The 26,293-nt window shown below is 36.7% G+C and overlaps 1 protein-coding gene across 10 annotated transcripts in view; it reads left to right on the forward strand.

Moving 5' to 3' along the window:
- The window catches only part of myo9a (myosin IXA), a 77,422-nt gene that overhangs the window by 25,386 nt on the left and 25,743 nt on the right, over positions 1 to 26,293 (forward strand). For 8 of the 10 annotated variants that reach the window (XM_016997381.2, XM_016997382.2, XM_062963450.1 and 5 more), the window contains exons 3-18: positions 339 to 433; positions 1,669 to 1,731; positions 2,280 to 2,379; positions 3,704 to 3,760; positions 6,188 to 6,285; positions 6,935 to 7,061; positions 10,323 to 10,412; positions 11,647 to 11,763; positions 14,736 to 14,870; positions 15,845 to 15,966; positions 17,132 to 17,273; positions 17,703 to 17,898; positions 21,219 to 21,326; positions 25,172 to 25,247; positions 25,375 to 25,518; positions 25,914 to 25,953. In XM_016997381.2, the coding sequence (XP_016852870.2) occupies positions 339 to 433; positions 1,669 to 1,731; positions 2,280 to 2,379; positions 3,704 to 3,760; positions 6,188 to 6,285; positions 6,935 to 7,061; positions 10,323 to 10,412; positions 11,647 to 11,763; positions 14,736 to 14,870; positions 15,845 to 15,966; positions 17,132 to 17,273; positions 17,703 to 17,898; positions 21,219 to 21,326; positions 25,172 to 25,247; positions 25,375 to 25,518; positions 25,914 to 25,953 (1,710 nt within the window). The remainder of the gene's footprint in view (positions 1 to 338; positions 434 to 1,668; positions 1,732 to 2,279; positions 2,380 to 3,703; positions 3,761 to 6,187; positions 6,286 to 6,934; positions 7,062 to 10,322; positions 10,413 to 11,646; positions 11,764 to 14,735; positions 14,871 to 15,844; positions 15,967 to 17,131; positions 17,274 to 17,702; positions 17,899 to 21,218; positions 21,327 to 25,171; positions 25,248 to 25,374; positions 25,519 to 25,913; positions 25,954 to 26,293) is intronic. The other 2 variants (XM_008120553.3, XM_008120552.3) reach the window with 2 other exon arrangements.

Here is a 26,293-nt window from a genome sequence, read left to right on the forward strand (position 1 = left end):
TAGGTTTGTGCAGTGTGGGCAATGACAAAAAAAAATGTAGGTGCTGCAGAGGTATGTTAGTAGTGGCCCTGGATCCAAAGCACCCTCTTTTTTATTGATATATTTCCGGAGAGGGGCAAAACTAAGAGGAACATTTTAAAAAGGAGCTGTGTAAAGACAAATAAAGCAATAAAATTGTGACCCTATAAATAAGAAGAATTTTTTTCCAGGACTTCCCATCTTCTGCCTTGACAATGCAAACAAGCAGGGCATAGGGAAAGTCTGTTCTTCTACCTAAGTTTCATAAAGGATTTATCTGTTAGGCTTTTTGACACTTACAACTTCTTTTCTTTCGATAGGCATTTGGGAATGCAAAAACAGCACACAATAACAACTCAAGTCGCTTTGGCAAGTTTATCCAAGTGAATTATCAGGAGACTGGCACAGTGCGTGGGTAAGTGGCAGTGAGCAATGACTAAAGGGCTTTAAGCATGGAACGGTTGCAGCTGTTCACATTTGTCCGTGAACGATGGGAATGTTAAGCATCTTGTGTAAATCTGGCCCATCGTTACTTGTCTGGGAAAAATGTGGGCATGCCACGCAGAACAAATAATTGGCATGATATAGGTGTCTTCTGTTAAGGAAATTTAACCGCCCATTGTTCACATCACATCAGCTTTTCTGTTGAATCACAAAAGAGATTCCAAATATAAATATCTGAAATTTGCAGTCCTTTGATTTATCAATATCATATAATACATTGTTGGAACAAAATCCATCATCTGTTTAAAAGTTTTTCATAGACTTTGATTTTTTTGGCTTGAACAAGGATGACATGTAGCATTTGTAACTCCTTGGCACTTGGGCAATTCTACCAACTCTATTCACATTTGGGACTTGCAGAATTTTATGAATGTGAACAGAGTGCTAGTTAAACACATGTCTTCTCAGAAACTAAATGATGATGTCCCATTCCTGTTCTAAATATATAGTCCCCAAGTTACAAACATCTGAGTTACAAATGACTTGTAGTTAAGAACTGGGGTGAGACAACAGGAAGTGAGAGAAATCTACCACTTGAAAGGGAAATTCACTTCTGAAAGAGTTATTATGGGAAAAAGTGTCTTCATTGAAGCTTTCTCACCAAGGCCAAAGAGTTCCATTAGTCCCCCAGAAAATTTTAGAGAGGTGCTCCCCACCACAAAATAATTTTAAACTACCCAAGCACCTTTGAGAGGACACTGAGTCATGTTAACCATGCTTTTTGCATTTTGGACCATTTGAAGCCCTGAACCCTTTTTAACAATAGGAAGTAAATGATGTCACTTCCTGTTCAATTTCTGATTTTAAAAAGGCCTCTCCTGTGCATAAATTGGGGTGGTGGGCAGTGAATTTGGTGGAAATGTTGTCAAGCCTTCTAGAGGGTACTGAGGCAAACAAATTGGACTCAGAGGACTCACAAAATCCATTCTGAGACTCCACTTTGCCCAACCTTGCCTTAGAACAATGCAGCATTAAGCTGTCTTGCCTAAAGTAAAATAAAAATGAAAAGACGTTTCAGTCATTATCTGTATCACTCCCCTCATGTGCGGTTGTAAGGTTCTGGTTGCTCATGCAGTAAACATTAAAACATTAAAATTGTTATTTTGATGTTATGATGCACTAAGCTAACATTCTTATTTCCTCTAGTGCTTATGTTGAAAAATATCTGCTAGAAAAGTCCAGGCTAGTCTATCAGGAACATAATGAGAGGTGAGTAATGAATTAAGAGTTAATATAAAATAATTAGAATGTTAAAGTATAATAATTATACTGGGTTATATGCAATATATCGAAGAGAGATGATATTAAAGAACCATTTATTTTATCAGTGCTATCTGAGAGATTGTTATGCTTTGTGTATACTCAACATGAGCATAGTCAATAAACTGCTGAGCTGCTGACCGAAAGGTCGGCTGTTCGAATCCGGGGAGCGGGATGAGCTCCCACTGTTAGCCCTAGCTTCTGCCAACCTAGCAGTTCGAAAACATGCTGATATGAATAGATCCAGCAGGAAGGTAATAGTGCTCCATGCAGTCATATGACCTAGGAGGCATCTACAGTATAGCCAATGCCAGCTCTTTGGCTTAGAAATGGAGATGAGAACCAACCGCCAGAGTCAGGCATGTCTAGACTTAATGTCAGGGGAAAACCTTTACCTTTACGAATAGTTGTGTAACTTGATTACTTGTTAGGTGTGTGTTCGGATAGGATGGCTGACTGTTAATACTGTTTTTTTTTTCTCCCCCCCCCCCCCCCAGAAACTACCACGTATTTTATTACCTTCTGGCAGGAGCAAGTGAGGAAGAGAAGTCAGCATTTCACCTTAAACAACCTGATGAATACCATTATCTTAATCAGGTGGGAATGTACAGGCAGCTTTGTAATGGGTGAACATATTTGTCTCTGAAGCAACAACACATTCTTTCCTGAATGCTGTTGTCTTAAAACTTATTTTGTTGTCATCTGCTGAAGGATTTCATGACACTTTAATTTCATTGTTGTGAGTAATGCAAGTAAGTAGCAGAAATTATTCTGAAAGCAGTCAAGTTTTATTTTCATAAACTGTATAAGTTAGAAGACATGTATTTTGGTTTGCATTTCTTATAAAGGGTACAAATTGTTTTCTATTCAAATTTTATGAACCATCAGATATCATACTCCTGGAAAATATTGATATTCTCAATAATGGTCAGACAGCTTTTTTTGCATGTCTTTGTAATTCGGCCCAATAGCATGGTATTTCTGTGCTTTAACAAAAAGAGTGACTAAAGCATTAATCCCAGCTGTGTGTGCATAATTGAGGTCTGTTGTAGGAACTGCATTTCATACTAATATTCCATAACATTTATATAATTTGTTCTCTTGGTGTAAGAGTACTTGATGCAATAGAAAACAGATGGGAGTATTTGTGGTGTAGTCCTTTCTTCTGATAGTCTTTTAGAATTTCCAGTAGTGTTGCATCCGGCTTGTAAGGCTGAATTTCAAACAAATTGCCATATGAGTGGGGGAAAATATATCAGTTCTTCCCATTTAAGAGAATGTGGGGTCATTTCGGAAAGGTTCCTTTTTAAAAGATGGTTGACATGTATTTATAAAGAAAGGTTTCATTAATATGAGGGAGGTTATATCTTTCAGTATGCAACAGTGATTGGATTCAGATGAGATTCAGATGAAACTGAAGGATTCTATTTCATATTTTAAAACGCATAGACATTTCAGTTTAGATTTCTTGACATTAATAGATACATAGAAAAACAGGAAATATAGTAAAGTGCTAAAGTGATCTAAATCTAATTTGAATTAAAGAATTTAATATTTAGCAGTCTTAGAAAGAATTTGAAAACTTTTACTTAAAAGCAAAGAAATTACTTGTGACAAAATGGAAGCCTTTCATTTTGTATATTTTTCAGAACCATTAAATAAAAGCTTCTTAATCTTTTTTTTTTTGGTAGATGTGTGGAGAATGTTTGCATTGATTTGAACTTAAAACCTAATGAAGTAGCAAACTATGCATTGTTGTAGTTCCATTTCCAAGAAAAGAGAAACGGAGGAATCTAGGCACCATTTTCTAAAATGGAAGAACATGTGTTCATAGACAGAAAGACAGACAGTTAAACAAAATTGGGAAGAGACACTCGTGTGGGACATGCAATGTTACTTACCCAATTTGCCTTGCTTTCAGATGACAAAGAGACCCCCCAAACAGAGCTGGGATGACTGTTACTATGAGTCTGAGCCGGTCAGTACAAGTACATTCATCCATTCTGGGTTGCTGGTTACAGACATTTCAAACTCTCTGGCTTGACGTCAAGATATAGGGCAAATAGAAAATCAGGTTCTGTTTGTGTCAGAACCACACAGAAATTGTACGCTATCATAAAAATTGCTGTGATGGTATCCCATTTTTTCATTTAGTAAATTTCTAGTTGGTTTCGTTAAGTGGTTAGATTGCATTATTGTGTGTTGGCGGGATTCTAACAGGGAGAATGGTGGAATATAGATTCATTACTTAACATGGCATTCCTGCTTAATGAATTTTTAAATCAGTTTTGTATTTAAGAATGCATCCAATGAAGCATTGCTCCAAAAAACTATTCATGCACATAGTAGCTGTGTTGGGATGTTGTGAAAAGGTGCTGGCTTATCCTCAAAATTCTCTTGCTTTAGGTCTGCAGTTTGTTTGTTTTGTAATACGTAACTCCCATAGGAGATGTCTGTCAGGTTATTTCCTTCCTGGCAAGCCAAAGAAATAATCCACGGTTTGTTTTGGAGTTGCCTCTCTGGCTTGTTGATGAGGAAATAACCCAAGGAGCCTTCTGCATGCCAGGTTCACATATCCCTATAAGCAAGAGAGAGAAGGCCTGCCATTTGTTGAGCCTCTCCTGCTGCAAACAGGAGCAGTCAGGCAACTTGCAGAAGCATACTAACCATAGTCAACCAAGGTTCCCATGCATTCCTCATTCACTGCGACATGCAAACTGAGAAAATATTCAATACAGCATAAAAGAAGGTCATTGAATAACACTTATATAGTCTCATTGAATTTTATGCACCTATACTTCAGTATAAAGAGAGTGCTATTTTCTTTGGATGGCTTCAGTGGAGCAAAGTGCATATGTGTTTCAGCAATGGACTAGTTAAACGTTCAGTAATAATACCATCTAAAAGGAGATGGTTTACCACTATGTTTATTTGAAATGGCCCAAAGAGGAAAGTGGTGCCTTTTTCCTCTCTTTTGTATAGTCATGGGGTTAGACTTAAATTGACTTTCGTCTGTTTTACTGTCTTTTTATCATTCTGTTTGAATCTTACCTCAGAAAGCATGATTGTTCTAATTGCATGTTAACAATTCTAACATTAATTTAGCATTCTCCCCTTAATTTTATACAAGCAAAGTTGTATCTAAAAATATTCTATAGTAAAGATAATACAAATAAGATATAAACCATAACATGAAACACTTTATTGTAACCAATCGGTCTGTTGTTTAAACGTGCAAATGCCTAATGACTGAGTACCAAACATTTATTTTCAATTGATTTATTTACATCTTTGTTGTTGACTTGGATTTATTACAGGAAACCATAGCAGCTACATCAGATAATCTTTCTCTTTACTGCCATTTTGTTCACTTTTATGTAGCCAAATTAAGTAGCGAGATGTAGGCAACATGTCCATCCTGAGAACGTAGTTTTGTTCTTGTGAACTGGATTTAATTTTTAGGACACCTGAGGATTAAGATGTCTGCATTTGAAATGCCATTTATCTTAACACTGTGTTACTAAATGCTCTTTGTGTTGCTGAACCACTTCTCACGGACAGGTTACAGCAATTCCATGAAGAGCCTCTTCAATGCCTCATTGTTTTTGTATATCTACAGGCTTTCCACTTTCTTACATACATCACTGGCTTGTACACTTCACTGCATTATTCCTTATCTTCTAATACCTTTGCACACTTTCCTTATGTGAACTTATCTTCTTTTGTGGTGTAGGAACCTACATACTCTAAAGACACCATGATCTTGGCAGCTAAGGAGGCTGGGCTCGAATTAGTACTTGGATGGGAGACTGCCAATGAATAAAACGCACTGTGGGTTGTATTTCAGAGGCTGGCAACTGGCAAAAGCACCAGTATTCCTTGGCAAGAAAAATTTATGGAATTGTCATTACTGGACAGTTGACTTGAAGGCACATATACACATACATACACCTATCTCTATTCTTCCCATATTATTTCTGTCTCTAGTATCAAAGTTTATGTTAAAGAAGTTATGCCTAGGAATACATATACTTTCTTAACTGATGTATACCTGTGTGTGAGAAGATTTGCATATACTTGTTAAACTATAGGTGGCTTTTCAGTAGACAAAAGACACATCAAATGAAATATTTATTTTCGTTCCTTAGATTTGTTATCTCTCATCACTGCCAAGCTATCCAAGGTATTATCTTAGGCATGCACTTCTTGCAATAGGCATTGTACATATAGCCTTACTTCTCATTGTGAAGCATAAACATGCCAGACTGAAGACTGCTCTGATTAAACAGTTCCGACCAGAGTCTGTGCGGTACAGTCTCAGATCTATAGTGTGTTATGTAGTGTTCTCTCTGATGGGCTTGTATATAACTCTCCTAATAATCGTACTTGTCTTTTACCTCTGTAGGACTGCTTTACTGTTGAAGGGGAAGACTTGAAGCATGACTTTGAGCGTTTACAGCTAGCTATGGAGATGGTGGGCTTTTTTCCCAAAACTCGCAGACAGTAAGTTAATATTCCTGATTAACGGGGCTGTTGTGAATTGATGTGGATACACTTTTGGTTGCGGTTCATTACATCCTGCTTCTGTTGACATTTCTTTTAAAAAGTTTCTTACTGAATAGAATAGATTACTGTAGTCATTCAGTATTTTGTAGCCTGATTGGAACCTGAGGGATAGAGTTGGTTAAAATGTCAGACACACTAGAAATATATTTTCAGTAAATCATAGGAATATAATCTCCCCAATAGGCATTATATAGGCATAATTGCATTACTTGCTAAATTGTTAATTGCATATTTCACAACAGAAGATAATTCAGACTAATGTGCTTAATGCATACTATTGATTTGTCATATCATGATTTATGTTTTTAGACATAGCAATCTTTACGTCATAAGCAGCAGGAAAATAGGAACAGCTGAGACACTGAATGATCAGACAAAGAGTCTTTAATACACATATTTCTCTTTTGCTGATAGATAGTTTGGATGTGATTTCAATTTGAGTTTGACAAAATGCTGAATTCTCAACAATTTCAGTTTGAGTGTGTCAAAATGCTGAACGCTCTCCGTAACAACACATTAGTGACATTTTATTGCCACATTTTCAGTTCCAAAGAAAATAGCAAAAATGTATGTTTAATGTTTGTAGGATTTTTTCCCTCTTATCGGCAATACTACATCTGGGTAACATCTGTTACAAAAAGAAAACCTATCGAGATGATTCTATCGATATCTGTAACCCAGAGGTCCTACCTATTGTCTCAGAGCTACTGGAGGTGAGTCACTTGAATACAACTTATTTAGTATTTTATTTTGTTCCATTTTTTAAAGGCCACAGTATCTTAGGGATATGGTTGATGATGGTGAAACAATTTGTTGTTTGGGTGGTGAGTTGGTGTTTTGATTATGTATTTGGTGGTTTTGTTTGTGATAAGTATTAGGAGAAATCTAAATAGTAATGTGAAGATGATACAGGGCCTTGAATCTTTGGTTTTACATGCCTAATGACATTCAATGAGTTCACAGCAGAGGCACCAGTCAAGCCAGGAGCTTGTTTTGTGTTTAATTTAGACACTATGCTAAACACTTCCATCTGTTGTTGTAGGGCACTGTGCAGTAGAATATTTCCCTTATATGATGAGCCAGACTCCCTCCTGTTCCTTGGTTTATTGTGTCTTGTGACTATGTCTAACATGTATACATAACATGGTCATGCTTCATTTTTAAGTGTGTGAACACATATGAAGTACTTTCAGACTTAATTTGAACCAGCTTGTGTTTAGGATTCTTATTATAATCAGGTTATTTTTTAAAAATGAAAGCTTTACGTTTTGAATTGTTTTTGCTTTCAAAACCATTGCATGATGTTGGTTAAACTCTTGGTTGAAGGCCAGTTAAGCTTAACTTCACATTAGTTTTAGTTGATGGAGTTTCACATATAAGAAGACTCAGTTTAATCCATCCTCTTCTTACTGATGTGAAAATGCATTCTTCAAAGTAGACTTTGAAGTATTTTTATGTTTATTGGTTATTATTGACTTCAGTGTTCTGAATATTTTAATATTTTGTACACGTAATGCTAAGCCTTGGAAGATACAATGAACATGAGAATGCTAGAAATATAGTTTGGACATTGTTTCAGTAAAAGGAAGCCATCTAAATTCTACCAGAGTTTTTTGTTGAATCATTAATTAATTAGTTTCATTATTTAATGTCTCCTAGTTATTTTTCTTAGCTTTCTCAAGTACTTTTAAAATAGAATAATAAATGGTTTATTTCTTTTTATTTTATTAAGTCTAAGATAACTAAACATGGTTAAGAAATCTTTGGGCCTTAAAATAGATTGTACTCCAGTGAAATACCTGACGTACTGACAGGTAAATTATGTCACTGATTTACTTCATTTGCTAATCACTGCTAGACGTCGGTACTAGACTTCAGTAAAGTGGCATGATACAGTTTTGTCTCATCTTCTAGAAAATTTGCAGGAGCGAGCAGCTATTCATTTTATGGTTTCTTATTTTTCACAGAAGGAGGAGTGAGCAGATATCGCTTTTTATTAAGAAAAAGGCTTCCATAAGATTACAGTTTAAATTTATGTCTAAAAATTTCCTTCCAGAGAGATGTAGGGACATATTGCTGCCTGCAAATTAGGAGGTGTTTTGCACAGGGAGGACAGTTAAAGTCACTATGAGGAATGAAAGGAAGGGAGGTATGTTATATCCAGTCCTACACAGATCATATTAGGACCTAGGCAATTGGTCCTTTGTATTTGCTGTTAAAGAGAATAAGTGTTAGTGGTGCAAAGAAACATAATTTTGAGATGCTGCAGTCCTGCACAGGATAGCAAGTTAGCACACGGGCAAGAGTAGTTGTACTCCTGCACTATTATCAGATAATACTTAACTTTTTTCTGCTTTTTTCTGTTTATAGAAAGAATGATAAGCACATGGAGCTCAGTGCTCTTAGGATTTTCTTTCTGACTTTCCTTCAATGCACAAGAGCGAGGAATAGAGACAGGACATATGGGAAAGTTGGGATCAGGCTTAGCATTTGTATTCCCTATGAGCCTAATCCCTCCCATGTGATCCTTGAATGTTACTGAGTAGGGCTGATGTTTCTCCTTGTACAATTATTTTTTTCCATAGAGGAGATTTTGAAAACATTTAAAAATTCTGGCCCACAACCTTTGACTTATCCCCTCTACTCACAGAAGGGCATGGTTCCTTTCCCCCCCCTTTTGAATAAAAGTTATGGTACAGCATTTGCATGGTTCCATGGATAAGTTGACCCAGATTTTGGGAGTCAGTTTCTGACTAAAATTTCTGTACATTATATAAAGTACTGTACTCTAGTATTGTCTGTTTTGTCAGTAACTTTGCCAAAGGTCTTCTCTCATTACCTCCTGTTGAATTTTCTGAAACTTGGGAAATGTCCGCATTGATGCCAAAACCTTACATGCAACACATACATTCTGTTACCAAGCCATGGTCCTGTTCCACCTATAGCTTATCTTGAGTAAACTAGATTTGATTAAAGAGGTGTTTGTTAAGTGATAGGGCTGTGCATGAGTCTTTATCAATAATGTTTTTCACAAAAGGAAATGTCCACCTACATCCTGGATCTGGTTACGCAGGTTAGAATCAGTCTTGCTGTGAAATGTGCTGTCATTTAAAGCACAGTGTGTTCAGACTGGCCTTTCTGTAAGCGTATCTGAGGCTAAAGGTTCGAGATTTTTTTTGTTGGAGCTAGTTTTTATTTTGAAGTTGGAATGAAGTTAGGATCATAAGAGGGAGGCCAACTGTTCTTTGAAATGATATTTTTCATTTTATTTTTCTAGCTTGAGTGTGTGATGAAGACAAAGTTTATAAATGGTGTCTTTTTCAGATACTGCGCTAGAGGAATGTAAGCTTGTGTCCAAGTGGAATGAAATGCTTTCAGTGAATCATAACACACAAGGGAGTTTAATCACTCCAAATATACAATCCTGCTCAACGTTTTCAGCCAAAAACCTTTAGTCCACGTTCCACAGTACATACTTCAATGGGTTTGTGGTCACAGGGCTAGCTCTATTAACTGGACCACCTCTTTAACTGGTTTGTGACATTGTCTTTATCTTAATTTTAGTTTAATTTAATTTTTGCCCTTTTCTGGTTAGTTCTGATTTTTATTTGCATCCTTGGAATGAATTACTAGGAAGGGTTTTTGCATAGCAGTCACAGTTTATAGTTAATCTGAAAATTTCTGTAAAAAGCAGACCTACTTTAGTTCTCTCTGCTATTGTAAAATGCAGCAGCCAGGCTGCCAATCAGTGCACAAATGTTATGATAAGAGTACAGCCAGTCCAGATTCTCTTGGAGGCTCCTATTGATTCCTTTAAAATTGGTGGACTTGACATTCCTTTCACTGAATACAACTATCCTGGGCCTATGTGTGTGTTAATATCAGAAACTTGAAACTTCGATTTTTGTTTGTCCCCCTTCCTTTTCTGTGTCTCTTGAATTGTAACTTACAGTGGGAGATTTCTTTGTTGTCAGGTGAAAGAAGAAATGTTGTTTGAAGCACTGGTTACAAGAAAGACTGTGACTGTTGGGGAGAAGCTTGTGTTACCCTACAAACTGGCAGAGGTATGTGCAGAAGTCCTCTTAACATGTGTGAAATTACAGGTGATGGGCTGAGGAGAAATGTCTGCACTATTAGTCTTCTTGGGAGATTAGAGAGAAGGTATTGCCATTGTGTGTGGCAAACAGTAATGCTTAATAGTGTCCAGGAGCCCTCAAATATACTAGATAATAGAAAAAATTCTAAAGCTTTACAACTAAATCTTACTGTTTTCCTCTGCTTGCTATATATGTCCTTCTCTAGAATATTCCATTATGTTCCTTCTTTTCTATGGTTTACTTGTAATAATCCATGCCTTCTGAGCATGCTTATTGGGCTGTTTGAGGGCATGTTTAATTTTACAGCCTTCCATTATGCAAGCCTTGATCCAAATCTTCATTAGTTATGACAGTGCTGTCTTCGTTATGTTTGCTTCCCAATACTAATACTAAATGCTAAAAGGTTCCATGAGATGAGGAAAGGAAGAAGCTAGATTTCATAGGTGGACTGTGTTCCTAATGGGCTTCATGGCTGCTTAGCAACAGCAACTCTGAGAAAACCTGTAGCCGCTGTGCAGCAAAAACATCTTCCCAACCTTTCCCAGAAAGAAGCATAGGTTAACTGCTGCTTAGATCAACACAGATTGACATGTATCTGACTGCTCTTCAGAGTTATGTTTGCAGCTGTTGGTTCTGAATAATGCACGATTCAGGCAAAGATAACCCATTTCTGTGAGTTCACAGGTAGCCACTCTACTGTATGCACTTGTTCTTATACCTGCTCCATATTAACTCTCCACATCAGTTGATAAATAATTTAAATGGATTAGAAATAAAATACCAAATTAAAAACTACAATTATGTACAGTTATAAAACATGTACAAAGGCCACTTTTGAAAGGTGAAGCTATCTACTAAGCCTCTTAATGTAAAATGTAGGCACCCCAAGAGTAGTAGATTAGTGGAATATCCTTATATAATATTGTTAGAATTCTTTTTCTTTCTGCTTTACTCCTTTGCAAACCACATTTTGGTAAATGCGTACTACTCCTTTCAATAGTCGGTTTGGATGGACAAGCATTTAGTCTTGGAAGACATGGTTGAGAAAACATTGCCTTCTCTGTACAAGTTGCATGAAAGAATATGAAACATTCTAAGAGACTTTTAAATATACAGGTGGCTGGAAATACACAATGTACTTATTTAAAAGCAGCAAACTAATATCTGGCTTTATTTCTAATGCTTGTTTTTGTTATTCTAGGCTGTTACCGTCCGGAATTCTATGGCTAAATCTTTGTACAGTGCACTCTTCGACTGGATAGTTTTTAGAATTAATCATGCACTTTTGAATACCAAGGACCTAGAGGAGAGTACCAAGGTAACTCCTCTTTCAGCATTATTTCCCTTGTTTCTGTCCAGATGGCATCTTTGTCATATGTATAGTTGTGGAAGTATTAAAGGCATGAGCCATTTTGGCTTTATGGTTGTCATAAAAACAGGACACATACCTGGTTTTAAAACACTGTGGTGTTTTGGGAAGGCGGGTTGTTTATAAATAGGTTTTCTTGGTTCCTTAAGACACTTGTTTTGGGGCAGGGAGGGTGAGAGAGAAGCTAAGTGTACTGATTTTTGACTTAGTAAGACTCTTGTCAGAGAGATTTTTTGCAGAATTTCAATAAGATTTCAGTTGTAATAGGCAAAGGTGCATGGATTTGTTAACTCATCCCAGATAAAACTGGTTCTAGATGCAGTTATGGCAATCATAAATAAACAGTGAGGGGAAATCAGGTTGGATAGTACATAAATCAACTAGATAGCAGACTGTGGGATTCCATCTGCTCTCTCAGTGCACCTGTCCTGTTATTTTCTTGAGCATACATGTGCATGGACCTTGGCCATATGACCAGGTTTTTTTTTTTTTACAAATGCACAGCTTTAACATTACACCTAATAGTGGGACAGGCATGGTGTTATCTCCTTTACTACAAAGAAGCCTCATTCTAGTGAAATGTATCATTCAATATGGCCCAGTATCTTTGCGAAAGAATATAGGTTTTACATAATGACAGTCATCTCTGTGTCTCAATGATTCTTAGCACAGTTTGAATTATTCCTGCCGTATGGATTAATTCTGTAGTTTTCCCCAGCTTCACTTGAAAGAGAACAGTAATTGCTGTCAGATGTCAGAAGACTGTAGACTCACTGTTCCTTTGCTGTTGAATGTTTAATGCACATCCTTTCTGACGGCACCAATCAAGTTAGGGTTATAGGCTTAATGCATCCCAAGCAAATGGCTATAGTGGTCAGCACTTAGCAGATTGCAAATAAATCCCAATGGTTCAGGGTCAGTGTGGGCCATTGTTCCACTCTTCGTGTGATACTCACATGTGCAGAACCAGTGACATTATCTGCCACAGAAAGCTGCTGTTTGTAGGAGTTAATTCTATATACTGGGTTCTGGATTGGTTTTCTTGTAATATAGCCTTTTATTTCATTGTGAAACGTTTAACATTCTCCCCTGCCCCCCACAAGCTTTTCTCTTCTTAAAAGCTTTAATCTGCAGTGCAAATCTCTAGTGCGAAGCAAGCAGCATGCTATATGGCTCTTTGCAGTTACTGCTAAATCTGGTACAATATAAGCAGGTTTGCAAAATGTAACATGTATTGCTTTCTCATATTGATAAGTTCATGTCAATTCTTTTACACTCAGTGGTTGTTGATACACACACATACACATAAATACACACAGAAATAAATACATTCACTCACATGTACACAAACATATGTATGTATATATATGTACACATATGTTTATGTGTGTATTTAGATATTCATTCATTCATTGGGCGAATATTTCAGAATATGTGTGAAAGTATTTTTATTTGTTTCATGTATCCTACTAGATAAAATATTAAAACAATATAGCCCAATGCTACGATATTGTTTAAAATGTCATGTTAAATAAAGAAAAAAGTGGTCCTAAAGGTAAGTATGCTTGTGCATTCAAATATTGAACAAGTGCATTTTGTTCTTAGCTGAGCCTTGATTAGAATACAAGTCTGGTTCAAAGGAGTGATATGTATTTGTCTTTGCAAATATAAACTGAGCTGTGATTTTGTGCTTGCAAGCATGAAAATGTAAAAGTGGAAAGATTAAATTTAACTGAACATTTTTTGGATAAACTATGTAGTCCCTAAATCAGTGCCTCAAGGAACTGTACTTGGCTTCAAATTACTATTTCTGTTAAATCACACAGAAATAGCAAAGAGGCTATGGGGACATTATTATTACCTGTACTAAATACTAGAAGCATTCAGACATTGCAACAGGAAAAGAAGTATATTGCATCAGGAGGAAAACCACATGTGTTTGATGCTATGGCATTTGATCATTTTGTTGCATTTATAGTTTGTATCTCAAATTTCAATTGTATGTGAAGATTTGAAATAATGATCAGTAAAAGCCTGTTGCACATTTCAATTGAATCTATATAGAGCTGTGATGGCAATAGTTTCCATGATTGCTCCTAGAAGTAGGCTAAGTTGCAGTGTACTAGAAGTGGGGATTGGGAGAAGGATGGTGCTGGTCATTAGAGTTGTACTTAATACTAAGCTTTTCGCCCTAAGTGAGGTTAAACAGCTTGTATTACAATACAATTTAGATAATTTTGGGAGACCTTGATCTGGAACTTGAAGCAGTGTCCCTAGCTGAACCTTCCAATTTGATATTAACAGTTTTGTTTTAATTTTTAATGTACTGTTAATGATTTCCAGCTTGTTTGGGCTTTTAATTAGCTAGCTAGTGGAGTGTTCCCAAAAGCAATGGTATGTCTGACTTAACCCAGTTTTTGTACTTTCATAGGGGGAATGCAAATAAATGTAAAATTATTAGTCTTATTAGCTAAATGAAGCATTTTGGCCAACTTTCTCATTAATATGTGTAGTAATGTTCAAAATTCATCCCATAGAAGAGGATTCCATGTTGTAAAATCAACTCAGAATACTCATGCTACTTATTGGATGCACTTTTAAAGAGTTCTTTACTTCTGTACGGAGTACCTCTGTCCAGTTTTTTTTACTCGTATTGAGCCAAATCTCGCTTTCAAATGTTCATAATCTACCTATCCTCATAAAGGAACTCTGTAGCTTTTATTTTAACTAGCCATGTATGCATTCATTTTGGTAAAATGGAGATCGATTATAATGATGGTTTGGGCACAAGGGTGAGTTCTTGATTTTTATGACAGATGGTTGCAGAATGTAGCCATGGTTCATTAATATCCACAATATCCAATATCACAATTTGACCCCTTCCGATTTTAAGTGCAATATTTCTATTATTTTTGTTCCAGACTTTGTCCATTGGAGTACTTGATATTTTTGGGTTCGAAGATTATGAAAGTAATAGCTTTGAACAATTCTGCATTAATTTTGCAAATGAACGTTTACAGCACTATTTTAACCAACACATCTTTAAACTGGAGCAGGTAAGTATATAAAAATATATAGCTTCCTGTATTTTTACTGATGATTGGTATACATTTCATTTGAAAGTAATTACTCTATGTTACATCCTCCTCAAATCATAGTGATTCAAGAGTTATTACATTCTTTTTGTTAGAGATTAATTGGTGGTGCAAACAGGAAAACCTTGTTTCTTACTAAGGATGTATTGAAAATAATCGCTTATCTCCCAGTTGATGTAAAAACCATGCCTGCAGCTTAAGGCATTAACTATTGCCACTGGGTCTCATGCACTGTTTATGGAGCCATTAATAGACTACCCTGTTTCCCCTAACATAAGACATCCCCAGAAAATAAGACCTAGTAGAGGTTTTGCCGAATTGCTAAATATAAGGCCTCCCCCGAAAGTAAGACCTAGCAAAGTTTTTGTTTGCAAGCATGCCCATTGCCTGCCAAAAAAAACACCAGAGCATGCAGGATTAGTATATGTACATACTAGTTGTAAATGGAAATAATGGTAGTAACAAGAAATTCTTGACAGGATTCACAGTTTGTCTGGTTATGTTGGTTTGTGATGACAACTACTGTACAGTATAGAATAAATGTTCATTTTTTTGTTCAACAATAAATGTGAATTCTTCTTCATGGAAAAATAAGACATCACCTGAAAATAAGACCTAGAGCATCTTTGGGAGCAAAAATTAATATAAGACACTGTCTTATTTTCGGGGAAACACGGTATGTGCAGAGCCTCACAAAATGAGATTTTCTATTCACACAGTTGGGTAAAATATTTCCTACCAAAATGCATATGTTCACTAGCACTTTGTTAGAAATTTGAACACGCCTAGGAATGGCCTTTTAACACTATTGGTAACTTCACTATCGTTGTACGCAGAAAAACACACACATCTACAAACAATATTGTTTTTTCATTAATGTTGCAAAAATGTTGCATAATCTTTTAATCTCAATGTATCCTCTATCCCCACCCCAGGAGGAGTACAGACTTGAAGGCATCAGCTGGCATAACATAGACTACATTGACAATACTGGTTGCATAAACCTCATCAGCAAAAAACCAACAGGATTGCTCCATCTGCTGGATGAGGAAAGCAAGTGAGTATTTTGCCTTCCCTCTTTTCTAATATTGAGCAGAGCATAGAAAGATATTTCTTTGGGGAACAAATCCCGGCATGAATATCTAGTGGCATTCTTAGAGGATTTTGGGATTTCTAATCTCCAAAATAATGACTTCCAAATTCTAGTATAGTTAGCAGCTAGCACCCTAGAAGAAGAAATGTGAAAGAGGTTCTTGTATGACTGTCTTACCAGATGTTTTACAGTTTTAATGGATTCTTGGCATAGTAAAAGCAGTATATGTGAGGGATTCAAATGCACAGGAAATGAGATGCCAAGAGAAAATACACTGCTCCAAACCAATCCAATGAGCTGAAAGTGATTACTGGACAGCTTGTGGGCATAAATCAATTCCCCTCCTGCTAACAGTTAGGGACTTCAGATTTAAAGGGAAATAAAATGTGTTAGCATGATTAAAGTCCTGGCATCCTGTTAGTGTCTTACGTGTATGTTATGTTCTCTTATGCAAGCAGGTGTACATTTTTGCCCCATATTTTAACTGCCATATCCACTAGAAGATTATGAAAGCTATAACTATATATATATAGTGCCAGTGTGCATCATTGCCCATTACTCTTCATTGTGAATTGGTTGCATGATTATGCATAGCTGTGTGAAATACTGTAATCTGTAATGGGATGATGTAGTGTAATTGACATGCAACTGAGTGTACAGTTATGTTGTTCCACCTTAGTGCAGAATTAGCCAAGTCTGTAAAATGGATACTAAAAGCTATTATGTATGCAGATCATTTCATTCTGCACTGGTTGTACTGATACTTAATGATAAGAATAGTATTGTTAGAACTGTTGCACAGATTGTTGTTTCTCCATTGAAATAATATCTAGGTAGAACAAATTATGTATTCGGAAGTATAATAGCCTATCTTAGATGTGTATTGCCTATGTACTGGAAAAGAAGAATGGAGACCTAATCAATTATAGCCCTAGAACATGTTGCTATTTATAAGAATGCTGCTTAGTATGCTTTCACAAATCTAATTTTTACTAGTTAATGATTCAGAACCTGGTTATATCTATTTGTAAGAAGTTTCATATGAATATGTATTTTTCAGAATTTTATATATGATCAAAATCATGTCACCAAGAAGAAAGCTTTCATGTTTTTCTCCAATTTTTTTCAGTTTCCCACAAGCCACAAACCAAACACTACTAGACAAGTTTAAGCGTCAGCATGAAGGGAACCTCTACATTGAATTCCCAACTGTGATGGAGCCTGCTTTCATTATAAAACATTATGCTGGGAAAGTTAAATATGGTGTGAAGGTCGGTATGTTGTTCATGGAGACTTATTTGTACTAAAATATGTGTCTCTTACAGAATGTACTATCATACTAATGCTCCAGACTCTCTGATAGGACCACATTACCACTTTGGAAACATTTGGCCCTCTTCTTCTCATTCAAAATATAGAATGTATATTCTACCCACTTGGGAGTGAATTTTGGTCTGACCTTATGCTATGGCTCATTACTTAAAGATAGAATTTAAGCAATTGTAGCAAGAGTAACAGACTATGCTTTAAAGCTGTTGTGGTCCAAAAGCAATTCAAATTGACGTTTTCATAATGACAATATACTTGTTAGAGCTTTATTTTGTGTCCTGAGATTCAGCAGAACATAGACTAAAGCCTAATCAAAAGGAATTCAGTCATGAGAATAAAAGGGCCAATACTTCTTCCTTTCTTGCTTCTAGGATTTCCGGGAAAAGAATACTGATCATATGCGGCCAGATATTGTGGCACTCCTAAGAAGCAGCAAAAGTGCCTTTATCTGTGGAATGATAGGGATCGATCCTGTTGCTGTTTTTCGCTGGGCGGTCCTCAGAGCTTTCTTCAGAGCTGCAGTGGCATTTCGGGAGGCTGGGAAACGGTACACTGAAAAGAAACCTGGTAGGTGTCTAGCATGGTAACTTTCATATGGAATTATTTTTTCTCTTGCATCTCTGAAGATTGTGTTTTTGACAACTAATGTAAAACCAGATCTTCCTCTATGATAACTACTGAAGCATTTTACAATACATTTTTTCCAAAGATGAACATATGGCATAAGAATGCTCTGGCACAATAAATACATTTCAAAAGGAAAGATCATTGTATTGGTGGGGTAACCACTTCCTTTACAGGGTTCTTCTTGGAGTGTATGAATTATGCATAAATCGTAATAGTGTTTTAAGCATTCATGACTAGAATACTTTGGTAGCAAAGTATTTTTGAAGGGAGCACTTTGAACCATTCTGTCCATGTAGACAATAACTCACTAAGGGATCGTTGTCTGAAACCTATTGCTTTTTTATGAAACATGAAATGATAAATTAAAATAAATACTTAGTTTAGCATCATAGAGTAGGAGAATACACATAGATAGGATACTTCCACATGGGTCACCCGCACAGGACACTTTCAGGACCTTCTTAAACCTTTGCAAATCCTTGAGTTCCTTTTGATCTGCCTTAATTGTTACTTTGTGAAAAGCTTTCTCTGACTTTCCAGCTAAAAGATTAAATGTTCCTTTCTTTTTCTCATTTAAGTTCTTTCTAAATTTTATTTATTTCTTTGTGCTTCTCCTTTCATCAGTATTTCTTCTTCTGGTCAACTTGTTTGGGGACTTTTCTGCTCTGAAGGGCTTCTTTACAAAGTGTATGTATTGCAGAAGCAAGATGACCAACATTGATGCTTGCTGTGTTTTAATGAAGAATGTGAGATCAATTACTGTAGCTGTTGGGAAATATTTCTGAGGTTCAGGGAAACAGAAATTCTAGAGAAGGGTAGAGCATTAGATTATCTTGATTTTCAAAGTGTTTTGGCTTTTTGTTTTGAGTGCACAGCAGGCTATGAAAAGTCAAAGAGGGAGGTCAATGCTTCTTTCTGGCAAAAAGATGTTATGTGTGTTCATGGTGATATGTTCACTGTATAGGTAGAACAGTTTTGTGTCAGTTGGATTGGTGTGCCACTTACACAGAGTCTTAAGGGGAAACTCTTTGGGAGCAATAATGAACTCAATAGCCGCTGTCTGTGAAAGATGTCATAATTATGGTTTGAAGGTACTCTTCATGTGCCATCACAAGGACTGTAAGCACGTGCTAATTCACTCAGGGACAGAGAGTATGTGTTATGCTGATCTGTGCAAACTAAATCTAAACTGTAGCTCTAGACAGGGAAAAATAGTTTTGAGAGGGGGCAGTTTTCAGTGGGAAAGTGGCAAAGAAGGACCTCCCTAACAGGGAATTCCAGGGAAGAGAAGCTGCTTTGTGAAGATGCAGCAGAAGACCAGGGCAGGGAAACTTTTAACCATGTGTGCACATCTGTTCACCCCAGTAGAACCATTGTTTTATGCTTATAAGTAGCAGAACCCATGTCTAAGTAGGGGGGGAAAGACAACCCCCTCTAAACAAATCTTGCCAAGAAAACCCCATGATAGTGGTCGCTGTGAGTTGGGAATGAATTGAATACACACAGCAACAACTAATGCCATTTTATAGTATACAGAAGATGAGAATTAACTGCTAAAATGAATTTGTCTGACTTTAATCCAGTTCTGGAAAAAAAAATAACCTTTTAGACTCTTATAAAGTTGTCCAAGTGGAATTATTGGCTTTTTTCTCAGTCTTGCACTGGATACAATCTCTGACATAAGCATTCCACATGCATACACCACTACATGTATGTGATAATGCACAACTGTTACTTTAACTTTCTTCATTTTTTGCAAATGAAGTTGTAGCTTTTTTCTGTAGGTATGAGGAACATCACCTCATGGCCAGTCAGAACGCACTGTGAAAGATGATCTCTGAAATTTTAGAAATTTACTTTACAAAATGATCAGTTACGTTCATGGTACAAGTAGGAGGTATCTCATGCCTTGTCTAGTTTGGCTTGCTACGTTCTTTCACTTTGTTTTTGTTACTGTTGGAGTGATGTTGAACAATTTCTGAAGATATCTTTTTGCTCTGTGTAAATGCCTTTGACCTAAACCTCTATTTATTCGAAGTGTTTTCTTCTGTGGTTTTTTTGTACTTGTGTTCTTGTAGTATAGCATATAATATATGTCTGAGATATTTATAAAGGCTGACAAATTTAAGTGTCAACACTTGGTTGTGGCGTCTGCAGACTTCGTAGATGAGAGTCAGAAAGTGAGCAAAGTGCACCATTGGAGTCAAATGTGGCTCCCAAGGCTATTTTTGAGGTCTTAGACTTTCAGACTTCCTAGGCACCGATTATTCCAGCTAAAAAAGGACTGAAGGGACTTTTAAATAGTTTGAAGGACCCTTGCACTGTCTAATATAAAACAAACCAACAGTTGTGTAGCCAAAAGTATTCCATTTAGGGCAGTCTTTGTCTTCCTCAGAGGCATGAAATTGTTCTGCATTTGTCTACAACTGTCATTTATTCATCTTTATATTGGGAAGTTGTATTTTGGTAATTGAAAATAATATTTTTCATCTCCCCATACCAATATTCTGTAAGAAAAATCAGCAATATGTACTAACACGTGATTAGATAACAGTCAATTCCTAATTTTGAGATCTTGAGCTTATAAAGAACTTCTTAGATCTAGAGATGATTTGCACCATTGCAATGTTTCTGTAAAGTTGGTCCAATATTATATGTTGCTACAATTCTTTCTGTATCCTTTATTTTACACATTATTGCCGGGTTCACACTGCATAATTTAACAACTTAGTGAGCTAGCACAAGAGACTTTTCAGGTGTTAGGATTTCAGAAAAAAAGTGGTCATTTTAATTACCAGAGTAGTGGTTATCAGCCATAAATGCCAAAACTCTCCTTATCTAGGATCCTATTGGTTCCATTAAGGTTTAATCTTTAACCGTTGAAATTGGGATATATTGTGTTTATTGAAAATTGCATGATGTAAATATAAACCCTTGTGCAATATGATTGCAGTGCAGTTTCATTCTTGATACGAGGTAAACCAGAGTCAGAAATAATGATTTGGGCAGTATCTTCTTCTCCACATTTGAAGAACACCTTACAATTTCTCAGGGTGAAATCTCAGCGCATCTTGTCTTGTGTAATCAATCCGAATTGCTAGGAATAGGTAGCTGTTATCTATATGCAGAAAGAAAACATATATTTTGAATAATTCTGTGTCGATGCAGCAGTTGTCCGCACTGTGTTTGACTCTTCCTTGGTTTCTGCTTATGTAATCTTTCTCTTCTCTCCATGTTTTGTTTTTGTTTTGCTTCCCAAGGGCATGATGATGCGGTTTTGAAAAGTGTGGATAGTTTTAGCTTTCTCCATCACCCAGTTCACCAGAGGAGCTTAGAGATCCTGCAGAGATGCAAGGAGGAGAAGTACAGTAAGGCGCCATATCCCACCATCTCTCTGACATGACACTCACACACAGCAGGAAATGGAAACCAGGAGCCTATGGAGTGGCAAGAACAGGCAGCCATACTTGGATCTTTTAAATGCCCCACTTAATGATAGAATAAGAGAAATGTCAGTGCCCTTCAAGTGGGATTTCTAAGTGGCATGGAGCCTAGAAGCTTGAAATAAGTGCCTTTAGCTTTACTTTAATCATAAAAATGCACAAACCTGAATAGGCATGCAGCCATTTGACCAACAATAATTGTGGGTTGGTCTTCTCAGTGTCCCAACTGTTTGATTAAACATTTTTAATAGCAATTACTTTTTGATACTGTGAGGAATATTTTACCATGCACTAATATTCCAGAGACAGGTAGGATACTTCAGTGGGATTTGACCAAAACTTTGGTCCTTTTATTGTTCTACCATAATATCTGGATGGATTTTTTTTAAATCCCAAATTGCTGTAGTTTCCAAAGACTCCATTGTAATCTATAATAAATGTTACACTAGCATTAGATTTCTTTGACCTAATAGAATAGCAGGGATGCACTTGGTCTCCATTTCCTTCTCTTCACTTCTGTTTGTTACATAATGAACTAGTCCTGCATGAAAACCAGGCCTGTTTGCCTTTGTTACTAATGATGGCTGGATTCCTCTTGTGGGAATTAAAGGGATCCAGCAGCATGAAACATAACATCCTCTGCCATAAAGAGTAGCACATAATGTTTCCTTCTTATTACTACATCGAGAAGGTTGCCATAACGCTAGTTTGCCCATTAAATAGCTTTGCCTGAGCAGTAATGCTTTCATCTCAGTGATCAGGTGCATCACAATGACTAGACTCATCAAACAGGAGATAGCAGGAATATATTGAAAGTTTACCTAATGAATGGTAGAGAAAATGTTTCATCTTTGCAATAAGCATTCATGGACTTTTATCGCAGGGAAGGTTTAAGCCTTTTGCTTCCAGTTACCATTTGATGTACCATAAAAGTTTACGGAGATACCACATTGCTGCTAACCTTGGTAAAGAAAATATTTCTGTTGATTATCTGCTGGAGTCTAAGTCCTTTCCTCCCAAAGTCCGCTGCTTTCTCTGAAGAAGAGGTGGATTTTAATTATTTGATTTTGAAAACTGAACGGGCTGTTATGAGGCTATTATAACAGCCTTCTCCAAAGTCAATTCTGGATGGAACTTCATTAAAAACTGCCTTCATAGATCAAACCAAAAGATCATCTAGTTCAGCATCATGGCTGAAATACAGATAACTGATGTATTATCACAATGTAAATGATGTAATGGCAGTATGAGTGAAAAGCCTTCAGATACAGCAGCACTGGGGGAAAGATCAAACTGTCTCCTTTATCTGCATTTCCTGGCTTCTGGGTGGTTTCTTAAAACCAGGATGCTGTGGGAAGGACAGCAATGAAAAATTTTCCATAGGTGACTTTCCAAGATAATCGTCTTCCCGGATACTAAAGACCCAGTCATTGAATAAACAGGCTGCTTGGGAAGTGACAACTTTTTCCGCAACCTCTGTGCAGCCCCTGTGCTGGTGTAACAACAGGCCATTAACACCAGCATAATCGATCTGGCATGATCAATTGAATTCTGGCCTGTATGATTCACTTCCTGCTAACTGACTTGGGGATGCTTGAAACCAACTACCTTCCTTTGGTTTTTGATATTCAGGGAGATATTGTCTCAGAATTTCCAACTATCCGCTATGGGAAAAGCTGTTGATCAGGGATATTCTTGATTGATTCATGTGAACATGAATAAATACAAATATTAAATCTCGAACAGATTGGCATATTTTGTGGTAATCATAAACCATAAGGTGAACTTTTTTTTCTCCTTTTGTTTGAGTCTGCTGGTAATGTCTTTTGTTTGATGATCTTGTTTTCTATCATTGAAAGAGGCAGAAATGTTATTCCACCTACTTTTCACTCTATCCATACTGTTAAAGGCATTTACAATCTTTGTTTATTTGTATTTTTTCTAATACCAAATGCTTCAACCTTCCTCTGTCTCAGGAAGTGCCTCAACCCTGAATTTCTTTAGTTCTTCTACATGGTCTGCCTGCCTCACAGAAATTCCTAGGCAGGGACTCCCATCAGGATGTTCTAGAACTGAACAGCTAGGAGGACTCCATTCTCCCTCTTTGTTTCCTATCTTATTTCCTATTAATTTATTATTCCTTCTAATTTCTTCTTATTTCCTCTCTACTTTAGCCTGTTACTAATAAAAAAAACCCTTTCTCTTTACCTCCCATTCCTATCCTTTTCCTTTCCCCTCAACCTCTAGTGGCCTCTACTTCTCTATTTAAAAACAATTACTCCTGAGGGTGCAGAGTCACTTTATCTGGCACTCATTGGGTGAGAGACATGTAATCCAACAGTATTCAAATTCACAGGATTCACAATTCAGGCTTTGAAAAACTGAGCCTCACGTTTGCACTTATATCTCTGTTAGAAGTTTTTTTTGAATTTCTAAACAAGCAACAGCTTGTATGTAACTTAACACTGCATCTGCAAGTGTTACAGAACTGAAGGACAAGTTAAAACCTGCCTCGGTATTGTCCACCTGAGGATGATTCTACAATCATCATATTTCAAGCTTTGATTCCAATAAATGTGTTGTCGAAGGCTTTCATGACCATAATCACAGGGTTATTGTTTGTTTTCCGGGCTGTATGGCCATGTTTCAGAAGTATTCTATCCTGATGTTTCATCCACATCTATGGCAAGCACCCTCAGAGGTCATGAGGAATAATCATTACTAAGTTCAGGTCACTCATGAATAAATAGCAAATCTTTGTGGCATCCCATTGCTTGTTTACATTCAGTTAATTCTACCAATATTTTTTCAATGCATTTGCAAGAAGATCTTTCTCATTACCTTGTGGTTGCCAAATTTTCTTCATAGCTATTAGTGAGGTCTTTGTAAAAGCAAACAACTAAACATGAAATGCCTTGTTAATGATGAAAGAAATGTTCCCAGAGAAAGAATCCAATTTGCATATAGTGAAAATTAATGCTGTCATAGAAAGAAGTGACTGAATTGATTCTAGTCAAACCTAGCGTGATCATACAATTCCAAATCTATGACAAAGTTGTTGTTTCAGTCTGTTGAATCACCTAACTTTACTAAAGTCTGCAGTATTGGCTATCCGGTCAAATTATGTAATGGACCTTAATGTGGCAGTTATTGTAAGTAATAAGTCTGAGATCAATTGTGAGCTTTAATTGCGAGCCTACTTTTGTTGGTGGAGTAGATTTCCATAGAACTGGGCATTACCAAACTAAAGTTGATGACGGTTTGTAGTGTTTTGATTTTTTAACAGTTTTGTAGATATTATCAAATAAGGGGCATTTGGAAGAGAAGTAGCAGATGACCTGTAGAAATGGGTTATTCACAAGCAGAGCATTACCTTTTGATGATTCAATTTTTTCCATTGTAAATTCTTTGGAGTGACTCAGTTGTTGAGGCCAGTGTTTAAAATACTAGGCAAGCTTGACTGATAGCGTTCTGTTGGGCTTTTCATTCTGTGTTTGTTTTCTAAATTACTCAACTATGGTTCCTATGTAGGCTTGCTAGTAGATCCCATGGTCTACCATGTTTTTCTTCATTTTAACAGCTTGTGTTAAATGTATGGCATCATATTACCAGCCATGGCTCCTCTTTTACAACCTTCTCCTCAGCCCTCATTCCCAGCATGTTATCATTTTCAGCACATTGTTGCAGGTTCGTGATCTTTTAATTTGAAGCACAACATTTTCTTTCTCACAAAATAGAGCGTTAATGTTGTTGTTGATATGCTGTTACAGGTATTGCCCGAAAACACCCAAGGACACCCCTTTCGGACCTTCAAGGCGTTAACACTATCAATGAGAAAGCCCAACGGTAAGTCAGATTGAGAAATGAAACTGCTGAAAAAAAAGAGTACTGATTAATAATGATCAATGTCTGCTATTGATCGCTATTTTTTACGAAAGCTAATTTTTTTGTATTTTTGGTTTCTGTATTGTAGAGATGCGTATGGAGTTGGCTGGAATAGCAGGATGTGTGTCCGACAGAGCCGGCTCTCCAACCATAGCGGTTTTCTGGATAAAGATGGAATATTTGTGAATTCTACAAACAGCAAGCTTCTGGAGAGAGCCCACGGTATTCTCATGTGAGTGAATATTTTCTTTTTCTTTGAACGACAGATTGAGCTGAAGGGATAACAACAAACATCGGAGAAACTACAGTAAAAGAAGCCCTGGAGAAATTTCTGTTTTCTTTTCAGCATCTATTACCTGAGGAATGCAAATTATTATTTGAAAATTCTCAGTTGGAGAGTGAAGCCATTATCTCAAGTAACTGGCTTTAGATGTCCTGATGATGTATGCTTCTAATAAAAGATGCATGTTTTGTCATTTTATAGTTTCTTATCAAAAATAACTTCCACACACAAATTCAAGAATTAAAATGCATATAAGAAAAGGACTTGTAGAAGACAAAGTGTCATTCCAGACATTTCCTTGCGGCACCCAACTAAATTAATATAGTTTTTACCATTTTTCTTAGGAGAAACAAGAACTTCAAAGCCAAACCTAACCTTCCAAAGGTGAGAAAATTCCAGTAATCTCTGCTTAACAAACGTTAGTGTAATGCACCAGTATTTTACACTGATATTTCCTCCCATTAAAAAGCACATGAGAAATGTGAACTGCCATTTATGCACACATTTGTACATATTCTGAAATCTATTGTGCACAAGAGAATTTTCCCATTCTCTTATAACAAACATTTTTCTTCGTCATTTCTGTGACTTGAACAAATGAGGGCATTCCTGCTCTATAAAAGAACAGATTTGGAGCCTATCAGAGGGTTCAGCAGAGTTTGGGGGGATAGGCCCACTCTCCTGCATCACAGGGCCCTGAACCTCAGTTTGTTGTACAAGTAGA

The sequence above is a fragment of the Anolis carolinensis genome, unplaced genomic scaffold (assembly GCF_035594765.1).
Source record: "Anolis carolinensis isolate JA03-04 unplaced genomic scaffold, rAnoCar3.1.pri scaffold_11, whole genome shotgun sequence".
Taxonomy (NCBI): Eukaryota; Metazoa; Chordata; class Lepidosauria; order Squamata; family Dactyloidae; genus Anolis; species Anolis carolinensis.